Consider the following 14,628-nt stretch of genomic DNA (forward strand, 5'->3'; position numbering starts at 1 on the left):
AATGTAGGTTTCGTTGCCGGAAACGAGTTTGTCGTAACGTAATTTAAACGGGATCTTGTTCGTCTTTCCGAATTCAATGAGGCGCTTACGAGCTAGGCGAACTGGGGGGAAAAATCTTCGGAAATGCCGAAAGTTGTTCCTCTGAATTTCTTAGCTAGTGAAAGTATATAGTAAAATATAGTAATGACATAGTTACCATCATCAAACCAGGAACACAAATAAGGCTGTTTGCAGATGACTGCGTAGTATTTCGTACTATTAAGTCCGAGGATGATCAGAAGGAACTTAACTCTAGCTTGAATAATATATTTTTGTGGTGCGAAGAATGGGGCATGGCTGCAAACATAGATAAAACTGTCTCTCCTCGCATAACACATAAAAAGAATCCCCTGGAGTACGCGTATCAAATGGGATCTGTTCCATTAAAGCAAGTTGAGAGTTACAAGTACCTTGGCGTAACGTTCACTAATAAATTTTCTTGGAACCTTCACATTGACAAGTTCTTCTGCCTTTCGGAAGCTAACTTATCTGCGATAAAAACTAAGAAATGCCGCCTCAAACGTTAAGCTACTCAATTGCCTAACCTATATCCGGCCAAAACTTGAATATGCTTGTGTTAAATGGGATCCCTATACTAACGTCAATGTTAACAAAGTTGAGAGAATACAGAGGAAATCTGTTCGTTTTATTTATTCCAAGTTCAAAAGTTCGGATTCGCCGTCAGGGTTGATGTTGGCTAACGACATTCCTTCGCTTGAACAAAGAAGACAGAAACACAGGCAATATTTTTTACATAATCTAATTAATCACACATTGGCTCTGGACCCTTCACTATATGTAAGTCATCTTTCCACGACACCATCGTCCGGACCCACTGACACCTATCTATGCTAGGAGAGACAGCTATAAGTTCTTCTTTCCCCGGACTATTTCTGAATGGAATTCGCTGCCCGCCCCACAACATGTGACTGTGTTTTATGTAAGTTTTTATTTTATTTTTGTTTTTGCACAGAATGTGTTCTGCTTGCCGTTGCATGAGTAAGGCATGTCCTCGAATCTTAAACTCCCTTGCATTTGATGTGCAATTCCCTTGCGTTTTTTTACGTCGTTCTGTTTGCACCATGGATTGATTTAGGTATTGTGTTTTGATCTTTTCACTAAGTGTTTCTGTGGGCAATATATCATTGTAAAATCTATATATTTTATGAATGTATACAAACGTATCTTGTATATGTCTTGTACTCAATGTCTGCCCGTCCTGCGAGGACCACAATGTGGTCTGCAGTATGTACTAATTAAAAAATAATAAAATAAAGTCCACTTGTCGAAACGTTGGCTCCTGCGTTCAGCTCGTTCTCGTTTTGCCGATCGTCCTGAATTCAATACGCATTCACCGGCTTAAAGTAAGAAAATAAAAGTGGACCTGAATGTACCATGCCGCCGATTCATGCAATCAAAATATAGCATTCCCCCCACGTTCGCAAGCAGAAAAAAAAAACAACAAACGAGGCGTGCAGAGTTTACTATCACAGACAATACATAATTTTATAAATTAGCTTTTTAATAAAAGCGGCAAATCGTCGTCGCCATTCGCACTGAATTGGCCACAGATACAAAGACAACAGTTGCGGTATTTTCGGGCGATCACTTTTATACATATACTACTATCACTTCGTCGAGACTCGGCATCGGAGTTACCGATGTAGGCGTCCGACAATATTCCTGGCACTGCGCAGAAGCGAGCTTAGTAGCGTCAGAAGGGCTAGGGCTGACCATATCGACAAATCTGGTGCCAATTCGCGCGAAATATTGCAAAAGCGATATTTTTTCTGAATGTTATTGGCCAAAAATACTTCACAATATCGCAGTCAAGCACAGAATGAACCGACAGTAACCTTCACGATATCACGACGTACTCGAACTCCAGACCTGCAAAGATACTTCACTTACAGCGCGTACATCGACAAAGGGACCGAAAGAACAACGAAGACAAGCGCTGGCTTCCAAATGGCTTTCTTTATTTTGAATAATAAGTATGTATACAATGACACCAAGACAAAAGGCGTCCCATCCGCATTCAAAATTCAAACGAAGCATGACCGCCTCCTTAAGTTCAACGAGCACGCATGTGCGATCTCAAAAAAGCTACTTCCTCATCTGTTAATGGAATTGACGGCTTACTAAGCAAGTCACCTTCAGCGATCGGTGCTGCTTCAGTGATAAGTGTAGTGCTTTCATTAGGATGCCTCGCTAAAAAAAAATGGAGGACGCTTAAGCTTCGCCTTCAAGAGTGAAACGCGACAGCGTTCCCGTCGATCCGCCAAGGGGTGTAAGACAATGCGCTACGGCGCAGGGATCACTTACGAGGCGCCCCGCATCGGACTTTGCACCCACCAATCACGCGGTGAGCGTCGAGCAACGCAGCGTTCGGCGCGGCAACGAAACGTGCGCCTGAGCAAGCGGAACGAACGAAAGAACTCGGTGTCTCGGAGGGGGAAACGATCTACGCCAGCCAAACGCCGTGATCAGCACGGGCAGAGAGATATATAGATAGTGATCTAAAGAAAGGAAGGACGCTTGATTCTGCAACCCGTGAGAGAGCACGGCGAAGCGTCGTCAGTGGAGACGCGGTCGGGGCCGCGACGCGCCTCGCACCGGTCCCCGCACAGCCCCAATGCGCGCGTGGCGCGCCACCTGTCGGGGCAGCGCCGTACATTGAGAGGAGGAGGTCTTCTGTGTTTGCCGCAAGATGGCTCTGCGTGTGCGGAAAGCGCAGAAGAAATGTAGCGGAAACGTACTTCGCTGCTCGTGTAACTGCAACTTCTGTAAGTTACATGCTCATAATTACCGATATACACCGCAGTATAAATTTCTACGGCGCGTTTCTAAGACAACAACGCATTCACTAGAGGCGCTTTTGTACCGCTTTGAAGCATCGAACTTGTGGCTGAATGCTGCCGTGGCACAGGTCATATTCGGCGTGACTGTCAAATTCCACGGTGTGGTTCGTGCCGTCGCTTTGGACACGACGAGGGCCACTGCGCACGGACGTACGCCAGCGTCGCCGGGCCAGTGAGCACTGATGAGACGTCAGCACTTCTCATGGATGAGGCCGACGCGGAGGAGGCATCGAAAGAAGCTAGCGGATCAGCGGTGCAGGAGACCACGTCGGCTGCTTCTAGGGCGCATCAGTTGGATGCGCAACCCAAGGCTCGCGCATCTCCTGGACAGACGCCTCTACCTCCGGCACAGGATGCCGTGGCGGCGTCACAGAACGCAGCGGAAACGCCTGACGCCTCTTCGGAGAACGCCAACCAACCTGTGGCGGAGCCCATGGACTTTTCCCCTGAAGGGTCCAGCCACATGGCCGGAAAGCGGTCGCACGAGGAGGCCGTGAGCAAGGCGTTGCAACCGGATGAAATAGGCGGTGATGAGCCTCCTTTTAAAGCAGCAGGTATGAGGCGAGCGTCCTGGAAACTGCGGCCGAACATTCCGGCCGAATCACGGCAGGCGGGGAAACCGCCTCCGTAGTTTCGTGCTGTAGATCCCGAAATGGGGTATGGGGGCGTGCAATGTTGTCGTGAGGGTAGACACCATAAGATAGGGTTTCTTTTCTCTCGATATGGCGATCCACCTTCCTGAAGCACTACGTGTAGCGACTGTGAATGTACGAGGTCTTGGAGCAAGAAGGCGACAGTGTCAACTTAGTCGCCTTCTCTTAGAAAACAATCTACACGTGGTGGCAATCCAAGAAACCAAAATTGATAGCCAGGAAGCGACTGATCGAATGGTGTCCACTTTCCGTCAGCATTACGATGTTTGTGTGTGTCATTCTGTCGGTGCCTCTGGTGGTTGTGCCCTTTTCATCCGCAATAGTGTCTGTATAACTGTGCAATCGCTCTTTTCGTGCCAAAGTGGACGCCTCCTGGTTGTCGATTTTTTCCAATATGGTCTGAATTTCCGTGTCATTTGCGCTTACGCTCCAAATGTAGAGGCGGAGAGAAAAGTTTTTTGAGCGTTTTCAGATGTATCTCGATTGTAAAAAAGTACTAGTTTTGTTGGGTGACTTCAATTGTGTTTGCGTTCGGTAGACCGTGTAAAAGGCTTGCCAGTGCGAGATAAGAGTGCGGAGGTCTTGAATGTTGTAGTTCACGACCACAACTTAGAAGATATCGGAAGTGTTGTCACAAATGGTGCGCGTCCGCAATTCTCACATTTTCAAGGCGATAGCCATGCACGATTGGACAGGCTGTATGTGTCGCTTGAACTTGTGCCACTATGCACATCGTACGAGGTTAAGCCAGTGTCATTCAGTGACCATTGTCTAGTTATTGCAACCTTTGGTAAAAAAGAACACAAAAAGTACTTCAAGTGGGAACTTTGGAAACTTAATGCGAAATCGATGGAGGATCAGGTTTTCGTTAAGGATGTAGATGAGAAGCTAAAGAAGCTACTCGCAGTGCAATCTTTAAGTATTGGTGTAGAGTGGGAGGAGTTTAAGCAATTAGTAAAAATGAAAGCCATCGAAAGAAGTAGCACATTGCGTTATGAAGACAAACGAAACGAAACACTGCTTCGTGAGCAACTTGAATTTCTTACGGGTATAGAATGCTCCCAACCAGGTACTTACACCAACGAATTAAGAAACAAATATTCAGTTAGAGAGAATTGATGCAGAAAAGTACAGAGTAGCGGTTACCCGTGCACACGCCGAAAAGCTGTGAGCCGGTGAAACGCCCACAAAACGTGCGTTATCGGACGAAAAACAATACGCTTGCAATAAGGAAATACGGCAAATAAGAAACGGTAATGACGTTTCGGAGGACCGCAATGTAATCAAACGCGTCGTCGCTGATCATTTCAAAGAATTGCTCGGTCAACCGCGCACCATTATAGGGGGCTTTAAAGCGGAATTTCTGTCGTTACTGCCAAAGCTGGAAGAAGAAGAAAGAACGCGTTTGGAACAGCCAATTTCCATGAAAGAAATAGAGGATGCAATAGATGCACTACCTGTCGGCAAGGCACCCGGCCCTGATGGCCTAGGAGTAGCATTTTATAAAACATTCAAAACAATTATAGCCCAGATTCTACTCGAAGTTATCGCCGAATCTTATCAGCAAAAATATATACCACTGTCCTTCACAACTTCGCACATCGTTCTCATCCCAAAAACTGAGACACCTGAAAAACGTCCGTTGGTGGGGTCTTATCGCCCGATAAGCCTTACCAACGTCGACTACAAGATATTTATGAAGGTATTGGCCAAACGATTTCAGGGTGTGATAACGAGGCTGGTTGGCACGCATCAGACCTGTCGTATAAAGGGTAGAAGCATCGCCACGAACATACACGTTGTTCGAAGTGTGCTAGAATGTTGCGATGTATTTGGCGATCGAGTGGCTATGATGCAACTAGATCTCGCTAAAGCCTTCGACCGTGTTTCCCACGATGTTCTCTTCGCCATATTAGAGCATTCCAACGTGGGAAGCGTAATAACAGACGGTGTCAGGATGGCGTATGCTAACTGCTCAACTCGGGTCATTGTAAACGGGGACCTGACAGACAGCGTGCAAGTGCTGTCTTCTGTGAGGCAGGGATGTCCGCTGTCGCCCCTGCTATTCGCGGCTTACCTTGAGCCTTTGTGCAAGGCCATCCAAAACAATGAACGGATAACTGGCTTCAGGTTACAGTCCACACAGGTGAAAATATTGGCGTATGCCGATGACATCGCCATATTCTGTTCAACTAGAAATAGTATTTGTGAGGCCGTGGCGGTAGTTGAATCCTTCGGCAAGTGCACCGGGGCGCAAGTAAACTGGGAGAAGAGTTATGGGTTTTGGCATGGTGAATGGGAAGAAACGCCAGACTGCTTAGATCGACTTCGGTGGTCACCACTGCAAAAACCTACCTAGGCGTGCCTCTCGACTCTTATCGCGACCCTGAGCCGTACTGGAATGAACAAGTGGCGAGAGCAAAGGAAAAGACTAACGCGTGGCAGGGGCGACAGCTGTCAATGTTCTCGCGCGCCACGGTCTGTAACCTATTTCTTACGTCCAAGATATGGTATGTCATGAATGTGCTGTGTGCTTCGCGGATCAACATCCAAAAAATCCACCGTATCTTCGCCGTTTTCATATGGGCATCGACTTGGGAAAGGACCAGCCGCACAAACTTGTTCTTGCCAGTAAAGAAAGGGGCCTTGGGTTGGCACATTTATTTGTGCGACAAGTTGTGTCGCGCTTTATGTACCTTCGCGATCAGAATGATGTGTTCCTTCGCACAGTCATGCAAGTGCTTTTATGTCGTCACCTTCCAGGATTTGTTGTATGCTCGTGTGAAGGCATGGTTCCGTTAAAGGTTACCTGCGAGAAGTCGTGCTTGCGTACAGAATGTTGCATGTGCGGTTTTCTGTGCAGTATCTCGCCAATATTACTAGGAAAAAACTGTATAAGGACCTAATTGACATTATGCTCCCTGTACCGATTTACCGTATGTCAAACCGTGGAGGCCCAGGAGATGTCCTCAACGGGGTTAAAATAATGCCAGTACACCCTTCGGTAAAAACTTTTTCTTTAAACTACACACTAACACATTATCAGTTAAAACATGGATGCATAACAGGGGTATTTTTGTCCCGTGGTCCATTAACTGCTCCTTATGAAAGAAACCTGAAACCATAGAGCATGCTTTTCTAGATTGCTGGGATCCCATCTTTTTCTGGGATTGTGCTACAAAGGACTTTAAAGAAAGAGTTACCTTTAGATCCACATGGAATAAGATACTTACCGGTAGAAACGGAGGCTTTTCCGTATGACGCTATAATGCTCCTGGGCCTCCACAGCTTGTGGAAAGCTAGAACGCAGTTCAACAATGCTGATGTAAATTCGCGACATACACGTGATCACTTCACTGGAATCTGTAGTACGGTTCAGGGATGTCCATCGGGCACTCCCTGAACAACCAACATGGATTGACATGCTAGATAAACCTGCAGCATTGAAAAACATTTTGATATGTCGTGCCAGCAAAATCCTTGTTGACATGTTTTTCCTTTTTCTGTATTGTTTGTGTATGTCAAAGCCGGCAATAAATAAAAAAAACTCGTGGCTGAATGGTAGCGTCTCCGCCTCACACTCCGGAGACCCTGCTTCGATTCCCACGCAGCCCATGTTGCAAGTTGTTTTTATTTATGAATTGCCTGCCGGGATTTTTCGCTCACGGCCCACGCCGCGGACGCCGACACCGACGACACCGGCTTTTCTGCGACACGAGCTCCTTAACGCTGTCGCGTTAATACTGGTCTTTTCAAAGGACAGAATACAGCCGCATTGCGCGTAACGGACACCTAGAAACCTTTCTCGCCGTTTGCGCACTTTATTGATATTGTCGCGTGGTAGTGACTGGGCCGAACACAGTAGGAAAACTGTAAATGGCGAAACTAAATCTTTATTGGGCGAACTAGCACCCCCGAAAGCAGGCTAGACTTAAAGCACAAGGATAGCAGCGAACACAGTCGGCGTTCGTCGAAAATCTGATCAGCTGGGCAAGCGCGTCGGCTTTTATACACATGTCGTCGAATGTTCCACAGTAATCGCTGGGACCCGCCTGTCTTCCACGAAGTTCTACCCTATTCGCGTCGCCAGGCACGTACCCAGGATTTTTTTTCGGGGGGGGGCCCACCACCTCTATCATCATCATCATCATCATCATCATCATATGTCCAGTGCAGGACGAAGGCCACTCCCTGCGATCTCCAATTACCCCTGTCCTGCGCCAACCGATTCCAACTAGCGCCCGCGAATTTCCTAATTTCATCGCTCTACTTAGTCTTCTGTCGTTCTCGACTGCGTTTCCCTTCTCTTGGTACCCATTCTGTAACCCTAATGGTCCAACGGTTATCTAACCGGCGCATTACATGACCTGCCCAGCTACATTTTTTCTTCTTGATGTCAACTACAATATCGTCTATACCCGTTCGCTCTCTGATCCAAACCGCTCTCTTTCTCTCTCTTAACGTTATGCCTAGCAATCTTCGTTCGATTGCTCTTTGCGCGGTTCTTAATTTGCTCTCAAGTCTCTGCCCCATATGTCAGCACTGGCAAAATGCACTGATTGCACACCTTACCTTTCAATAATAATGGTAAGCTTCCAGTCAGGAGCTGGCAATGTCTGCCGTATGCGATCCAACCTATTTTTATTCTTCTGTGAATTTCCTTCTCATGATCAGGGTTCCCTGTGACTAATTGACCTAGGTAAAAGTACTCCTTCACAGTCTCTGGTGGCCAACTGGCGATCCTGATCTCTTGTTCCTTTGTCCGGCTATTTATCATTATCTTCATCTTCTGCATATTAATATTCAACCCCACTCTTACAATCTCTCTATTAAGGTCTCCAATAATTTGTTTTAACTCGTCTGTATTGTTGTTGAATAGAACAATGTCATCGGCAAACCGAAGGTTGCTGAGATATTTGCCGTCGATCTTCGCTCCTAAGCCTTCCTAGTTTAATAGCTTGAATTCTTCTAACCACGCAGTGAATAGCTTTGGAGAAACTATGTCTCCCTGTCTGACCCCTTTCTCTGTAGGTATCTCCCTGCTTTTCTTGTGTAGAATTAAGGTAGTTGTAGAGCCTCTGTACATATTCTTACGCGAAGGACGGGTCAGTAAGACGAGAAAGTATTTAGAGATTATATTTACAACAACGGTTGCAGCTCTGACCGGTTAGATTCACAGAGCGAGCCCAGTTCGTTCTTCCTCCTCTTTTCTGGAGTGATGGCGCCCACGCGCCTCGTTCAAACAAATACCACACGCATGTAGCAATATTTTCCAAGCTTTTTACGTAAGCGTTCTGTACTCCTTGATTACGTAGTGTCTCTATGACTGCTGGTATCTCTACTGGATTAAATGCATTTTCGTAATCTATGTAAGCCACATGGAGAGGCTTATTGTACTCTGCAGATTTCGCGATAACCTGATTGATGACATGGATGTGATCCATTGTAAAGTATCTCTTCCTGAAGCCAGCCTGTTCCCTTGGTTGACAAAATCCAGTGTTGCCCTTATTCTATTGGAGATTATTTTGGTAAATATGTTATATAATACTGGGAGCAAGCTAATTATCCTATAATATTGTAATTATTTAACGTCTCGTTTTTTGTGGATTAGTATAATGTGTGCATTCTTCCAGTTTTCTGGGACCCTTGCAGTCGATAGAGACTTCGTATAAACAGCCGCCAGTTTTCCAAGCATTATGTCTCCTCCATCTTTGATTAAATCGACTGTTATTCCACCTTCTCCTCCCGCTCTTCATCGTTTGATGTCTTGCAGGGCCCTTCTGACCTCATCACTAGTTATAGGAGAGTTTCTGTATACTGTTCGTTACTGTTTCTAAGTGAGGTATCGTGTCTCCTCTTGGTACTGTATACAGGTCAGCTTAGAATTATTCCGCTGCTTTTACTTTATCTTCGAGATTGCTGATGATATTATCCTTCTTATCCTTTAGTGCATACATCATGGTTTGTCCTATGCCAGGTTTCTTTTTTACTGATTTCAGGCTGCGTTAATTTTTTACGGCTTCTTCAGTCTTTCTCATGTTATAATTTCGAATATCAGTTATTTTCACCTTGTTGATCAGTTTTGACAGTTCCGCGAATTGCGTAACGCTGTGCGGCCGCCAGTCCCATACAACCGCGTAGAGCGCAGGACTCTGCGATTCTAGACGTACTGCGCTCACCGCGAAAGGTTAGAAAAGCACCCACATAAGCAGAGCAGAGATGTGGCTACGTGAGGCGGTTCGACCGATAACTGTAGAAGCGTCATTCAAAACAAGTAATTGTTCTCCACTTCCGGCGGCGGCGTTTTCTCTAGTTCCTTTTTAAATAAAAAGATGTTGATCCATAAATATTCTCATAAACAACGGTTAACTTTTTTATTATTCGCTTTTGCTTGCAGTTTGGTTGTTGCCTTGGCTCTCTCCCTTAGTAGATCGCTTAATTTCTCAACTCCTTGCGATTTTTGTTTCCGGTTGCCAATTTTGCACGAAAAGTGCTATACAATTAGGGAAAAACAGACGAGATAACGGGCGACAGTCATCTTGCTTATGGGTTTAAGGGTCATTGCAGGTTTTCATGATGGACGCTCTTTCACATTATTGTATTTTCCCACCTTATATAACCCATATCACGTGTATATGGTTCCGGACATCTGCCAGCGTCGCGGCGAGCCGTAACTCAAGGAAATAATGAAGCAAAGGGAGAAGTTAAACGCAATTGGCGTTTTCTCCGGCAGCAACTCGTTCCATGAGAGTACAGAGCAGCTGAGTAACAGCCGCATCCTTCTCCTGGTCCCAGGATCAGCCTAAACAAAGAAGGTTGAACTAACAAAAGCAACAGCTATGCGCGTGACGGTTGAATAGATGGTGACAACTGAACGCATCTCCAGTTAATCGCGCTGGTGCGGAATCTTTGAGAAAACTGTCCTTCACATTACAAGAGATGCCGATGACTACCGCCATCTAAAAGGAGTGAAAAAGGCAGCATAATGCTGACCGATGAACAGCTGCCAAGGCTCAACATTGATCTGGCGGCGCTTTAGAAATGTGTGAGGAGTGGTGGCGTGGGTGGGGAGGGGGGGGGGTATGCCACTCGATTTCGGGGGGGGGGGGGGGCCCGGGCCCCCCCGGGGCCCCCCCCTGGGTACGTGCCTGCGCGTCGCACATACGTTCAATCAGATTACACAGGGTACGGTGACGGAGACCGGATAGAAGCATCGATAACATTCCAGAAACTTCCGATACACGCAGGCGCCTCCTGCTCTGTGCGATAACAATTGCTAGACGGTGAAACGTGGTCGTCCGATAAACAAGTATGCGTGTCAATATTGTGACGTAGTAGTGACGGTGAAGAAGGCAGCAAAACTGCAATTACCGAAACTAGCGTTTTATTGGGCGAGCTTGTGCCCTCAAAAGCAGGCTTCACTCAAAGAACAACGATAGCGGCGAACACAGTTGGCGATCGTGGAAAATCTGATCAGCGGGTCAAGCGCGTCGACTTTTGTACATCAGTCATCGAAGGTTCCAGAGTAATCACTGAGACCCGCGTGTCTTCCAGAAAGTTCTACATCATTCGCGTCGCGCGATGAAACCAGATTACATAAGGTTCTGTGACAACAGACAGCGGATATAACCATCGATAACTTTCGAGAAACTTCGGATACATGCAAGCGCGTCCTGCGCTGTGCAATAACATTTGTTAGGCGGCGAAACGCGGTACGTCAGCCAATGAAGCTAAACAATGAAGACGACCGCATTTCAGGGGTATCTTGTAAGCTACACCTTTCGAATAATCATGCTTTTTCCTGTGATTGGCACTGCGAGAACTACGCTCCTTATGGTGGATCCACACGACGGACGGCTCCGCGAAAATCTGTTCCGCGGACGCTTATTCCGCCGCCCGCCCGGCTGCGAAGCGCATCCATACGACGGACGGAGTGAGCAGACGAACGCGCCCGAAAAATAAAGATGGCGGCACCGCCCGAAGCGACTGCCGTCCGCCTCGAACCTGTCAAGTCGTCGTTGTCCACTGTAACTTTCTTATTTTGGCCCGTAACTTTCGAACTGGGGCTTGTATTTGGTATATATTTGTGTCCAGAAGCTTCGACAGCAAGGTATTCGTGATGAGTGGGCACCGTTTCAGAAAGCCATACTCTGATTCTAGGCGTGTAGGCTTAGGCTGGCTGTATTGGCTGAATATAGCCTCGAAGATGTTGAAGGTGGCTCGAAGGTGGCTCGAGCGGATCTCAGTGGCCGTAAGTTCCAAATGTTGGCTTGTTCCTACTCACTGTAGATGGCGCCATCGGTGTAATAAAGACTGCCGTACATGTATCTCACTCTGAATAAAGATGGAGACCGAAAGAAAACGACGGTTGGCCGCAATGGCTGTTTTGTCCGAATTGGATCATGACGAGTACTTGGTTCATTCAATGAAGGAGGCCTTGTTCGCAAAAGGACTATATCGCCAACAAGCACCTCGGTGTGCAAAACCACTTGTACCGGGAGCTGTTGGTAAGTGACATTCGAGTAATACTGGAGGCTCCTTCGAGTGACAAGAGAGCAGTTTCTTCAGTTGCTGCCAAATCGTCTCTTGCGTCCGCGTAATCTGTGGGAGTGATGTCCCACAACGCGGGGAACTGCTTCACGAGATGCAAGAAGAAGAAAGTTGCCTCGTCCTTCAAGTTCACTACAGTCGCTCTTGCGCGAGTCGCGCGCAAGAATGGCATGAATGGTGTCAAAAGCAATGAAGCTGTTTCAGAAAGATCCCAAAGCCGCGCTTGTTGCCAGACTGTAGAGCATGCTAGGCTAAATCCGTAGCATTCGACTCCCAGAATCCGTATGTGAAACATAGCTCGGCATTTTTCGTCCCTGAGGGTCGCGGACGACGTGCGGACGGCACGAATCCGTGACGCGTAGTCATGTGATGCACCGTGCGTCGCGGAAAAGACGGATGTAGTCCGTCGTGTGGATCCTCCATTAGCAAAACAATTACAGGGTGTCTACCAACCGGGAAAACCGGGAATTCTCAGGGAATTTGAATAGTCTGGAAATACTCAGGGAGAACTCAGAGACCTTGTACTTCTATCAGGGAAAATTAGCTATAACTTTATTGAAAGGGAACGAAATTCGTGTTAATCCTGGCTCCAATAACAAGGAATTGCAAAGAATCGTCCTTGGCACCCTGTCATCGGCACGATGAATTGCCAGAGTAGTTAATGACCAATTTTCCAGACGCCCTATTTTTCAGGCATGCCCGATAATTCGCACGGCTTTGCGGCACCACCACGTACTCCATATAGTGAATGTATATCTGACTGCAGGTCTGAAATGGCATTAATCAAAGCCACCACCGCCGCCATTTTGATCATCTCGCCGCCTCGAACCGGCACTCTCGCGGGCAGATCCGCTGGCAGCCGTAGCCACCACCGCGGCAACGTTAGGCCTAGCTGCTTCTACGTTCGCTATTAAGCTTCTTGCCGTGCGGTGCCGTGTTTTTCATTGAAAGACTTCGCCGCTGTCTAGAATGGCACCGACTCCGCCTTTGTAATCCTCGCGATTGGCTTCGAAGCTCGCAGAGCACAACGCGTTGCGTAATGCCAGTCTCCGAAAGTTAGCTTCGCCTCTGTACAGTAATGTTAAGCGGTGAAGCATAACAAGCATGAAAAGGGGCAATTGTCACGGGACACAGTATGTATTCTTTAATTATACACGTGTGCATCCCCGTCTCCTGTCACAGTACGAGCATCGATATGCCTAATAAGTGTACTGGCAGGCATTAAGGGGGCATGGTAGGGTAAACCCCCTAAAAATTGAATTTGCGATTTTGGCACAGAAAAATTGACTGCACTACGAGGAGCAAACCTGCGGAAGCGCAAAGTCGAGCGCCAGCTCAAAGCGATTCAAATGTCGCGCCGAATTGTGCCGCGCGTCCTGGCGTTTAAGAATGGCGGGCAGAGACTGGTTTGTTTGTCGTTTTCGTTCGCGGTTTTCTTCGCTATGGCGTGTTTCTTCTTTTTCTTTTTACTCGTGTGCGTGTGTGTGTGTGGTAAGTAAATGATTTGTACTAAAAAAATTATATATTATTTAAAAGAAAATGAGACATCCACCCAATCGTAGCAATTGCCACAAAGGAATCCCATATGGGTTCCTCGAAAGAAAAGCATCGCAGTTGATGAAAAATTCGTCCTGGTCCGGGGCTCGAACCCGGGACCACCGCCTTTCTGGGGCAGTCAGTCTACCATCTGAGCTAACCAGGCTTTTTTTTTTTTATATTGCCTTTTCACAAACGCAAACAAGAAGATCAAATACACGACATGTACATATTCTAAAAACACCAGCCACAGCTCGGCCAGTGTAAGGTGTTCAAAAGGGCTTCACAGAAGCCAATTGGTCTAGTACAGGAAGCCATTCCGGGGGTTCACATAGTTCTCTGAACAAGTCGCGTGTGTATATAATGCTCTCAACAAAATAGTGTCTTGCTGAGTGAGCCTGTATATGACAATGCCTGATGTCCATTCTAGTATTCCACACGCTGTGCATGCAAAGCAGCATTAGCATATCACTCGGCGCTTCCCCTGTTTCAGCACGTGGAAGAAACCGGATCCAGGCGGCTAGCAGATGGCAGGGCGAAGTCGAATTTGTTAACAACTCGAAGCAAGTGTTTGACGTAATAGACCTTTGTAGAAAAGAACTATTACGTCAAACTCTTGCTTTTGCTTACGTGGTCGTGGTCGCCTCTGTTTCGAGTTTCAAACGTATTACTTGTGCAGAAGATGGCCCGATCGTCCAGCAAATGGAGCAGAATGAGAACTTTCAAAAGTGATTGGTCTCCTGAGCAAACGTTTTCGTGGACGAACACAGAACAATAATTAGTCGCTCAACCAACTAATCTGGTGCCGCTGCCATAAGAAAACTTTGTCAGTGCTTACACATTGAAGACAGCAACTAACAATGCTGTATTCAGGCAAATAGCGTGTTGACAGGACAGAATTTTGTGACTCTGCTGAGAGCAAGGAAGGATGACTGATAAAAAGGAACGCTACGAAGGGTTTTGGAGACACATGGAAGAAAGTCAGCAGT

General features: G+C 46.8%; 1 protein-coding gene across 3 annotated transcripts in view; it reads right to left on the bottom strand.

Moving 5' to 3' along the window:
* The window catches only part of LOC126517480 (uncharacterized), a 360,590-nt gene that overhangs the window by 90,302 nt on the left and 255,660 nt on the right, over positions 1-14,628 (bottom strand). Inside the window, exon 5 of one of the 3 annotated variants that reach the window (XM_072285443.1) lies at positions 6,787-6,852. The exons of the other annotated variants lie outside the window; for them this stretch is intronic. Within the exon in view, the coding sequence (XP_072141544.1) occupies positions 6,817-6,852 (36 nt within the window). The 3' untranslated portion in view covers positions 6,787-6,816. The remainder of the gene's footprint in view (positions 1-6,786; positions 6,853-14,628) is intronic. 3 annotated transcript variants of the gene reach the window in all.

Source organism: Dermacentor andersoni, chromosome 11 (assembly GCF_023375885.2).
Source record: "Dermacentor andersoni chromosome 11, qqDerAnde1_hic_scaffold, whole genome shotgun sequence".
Taxonomy (NCBI): domain Eukaryota; kingdom Metazoa; phylum Arthropoda; class Arachnida; order Ixodida; family Ixodidae; genus Dermacentor; species Dermacentor andersoni.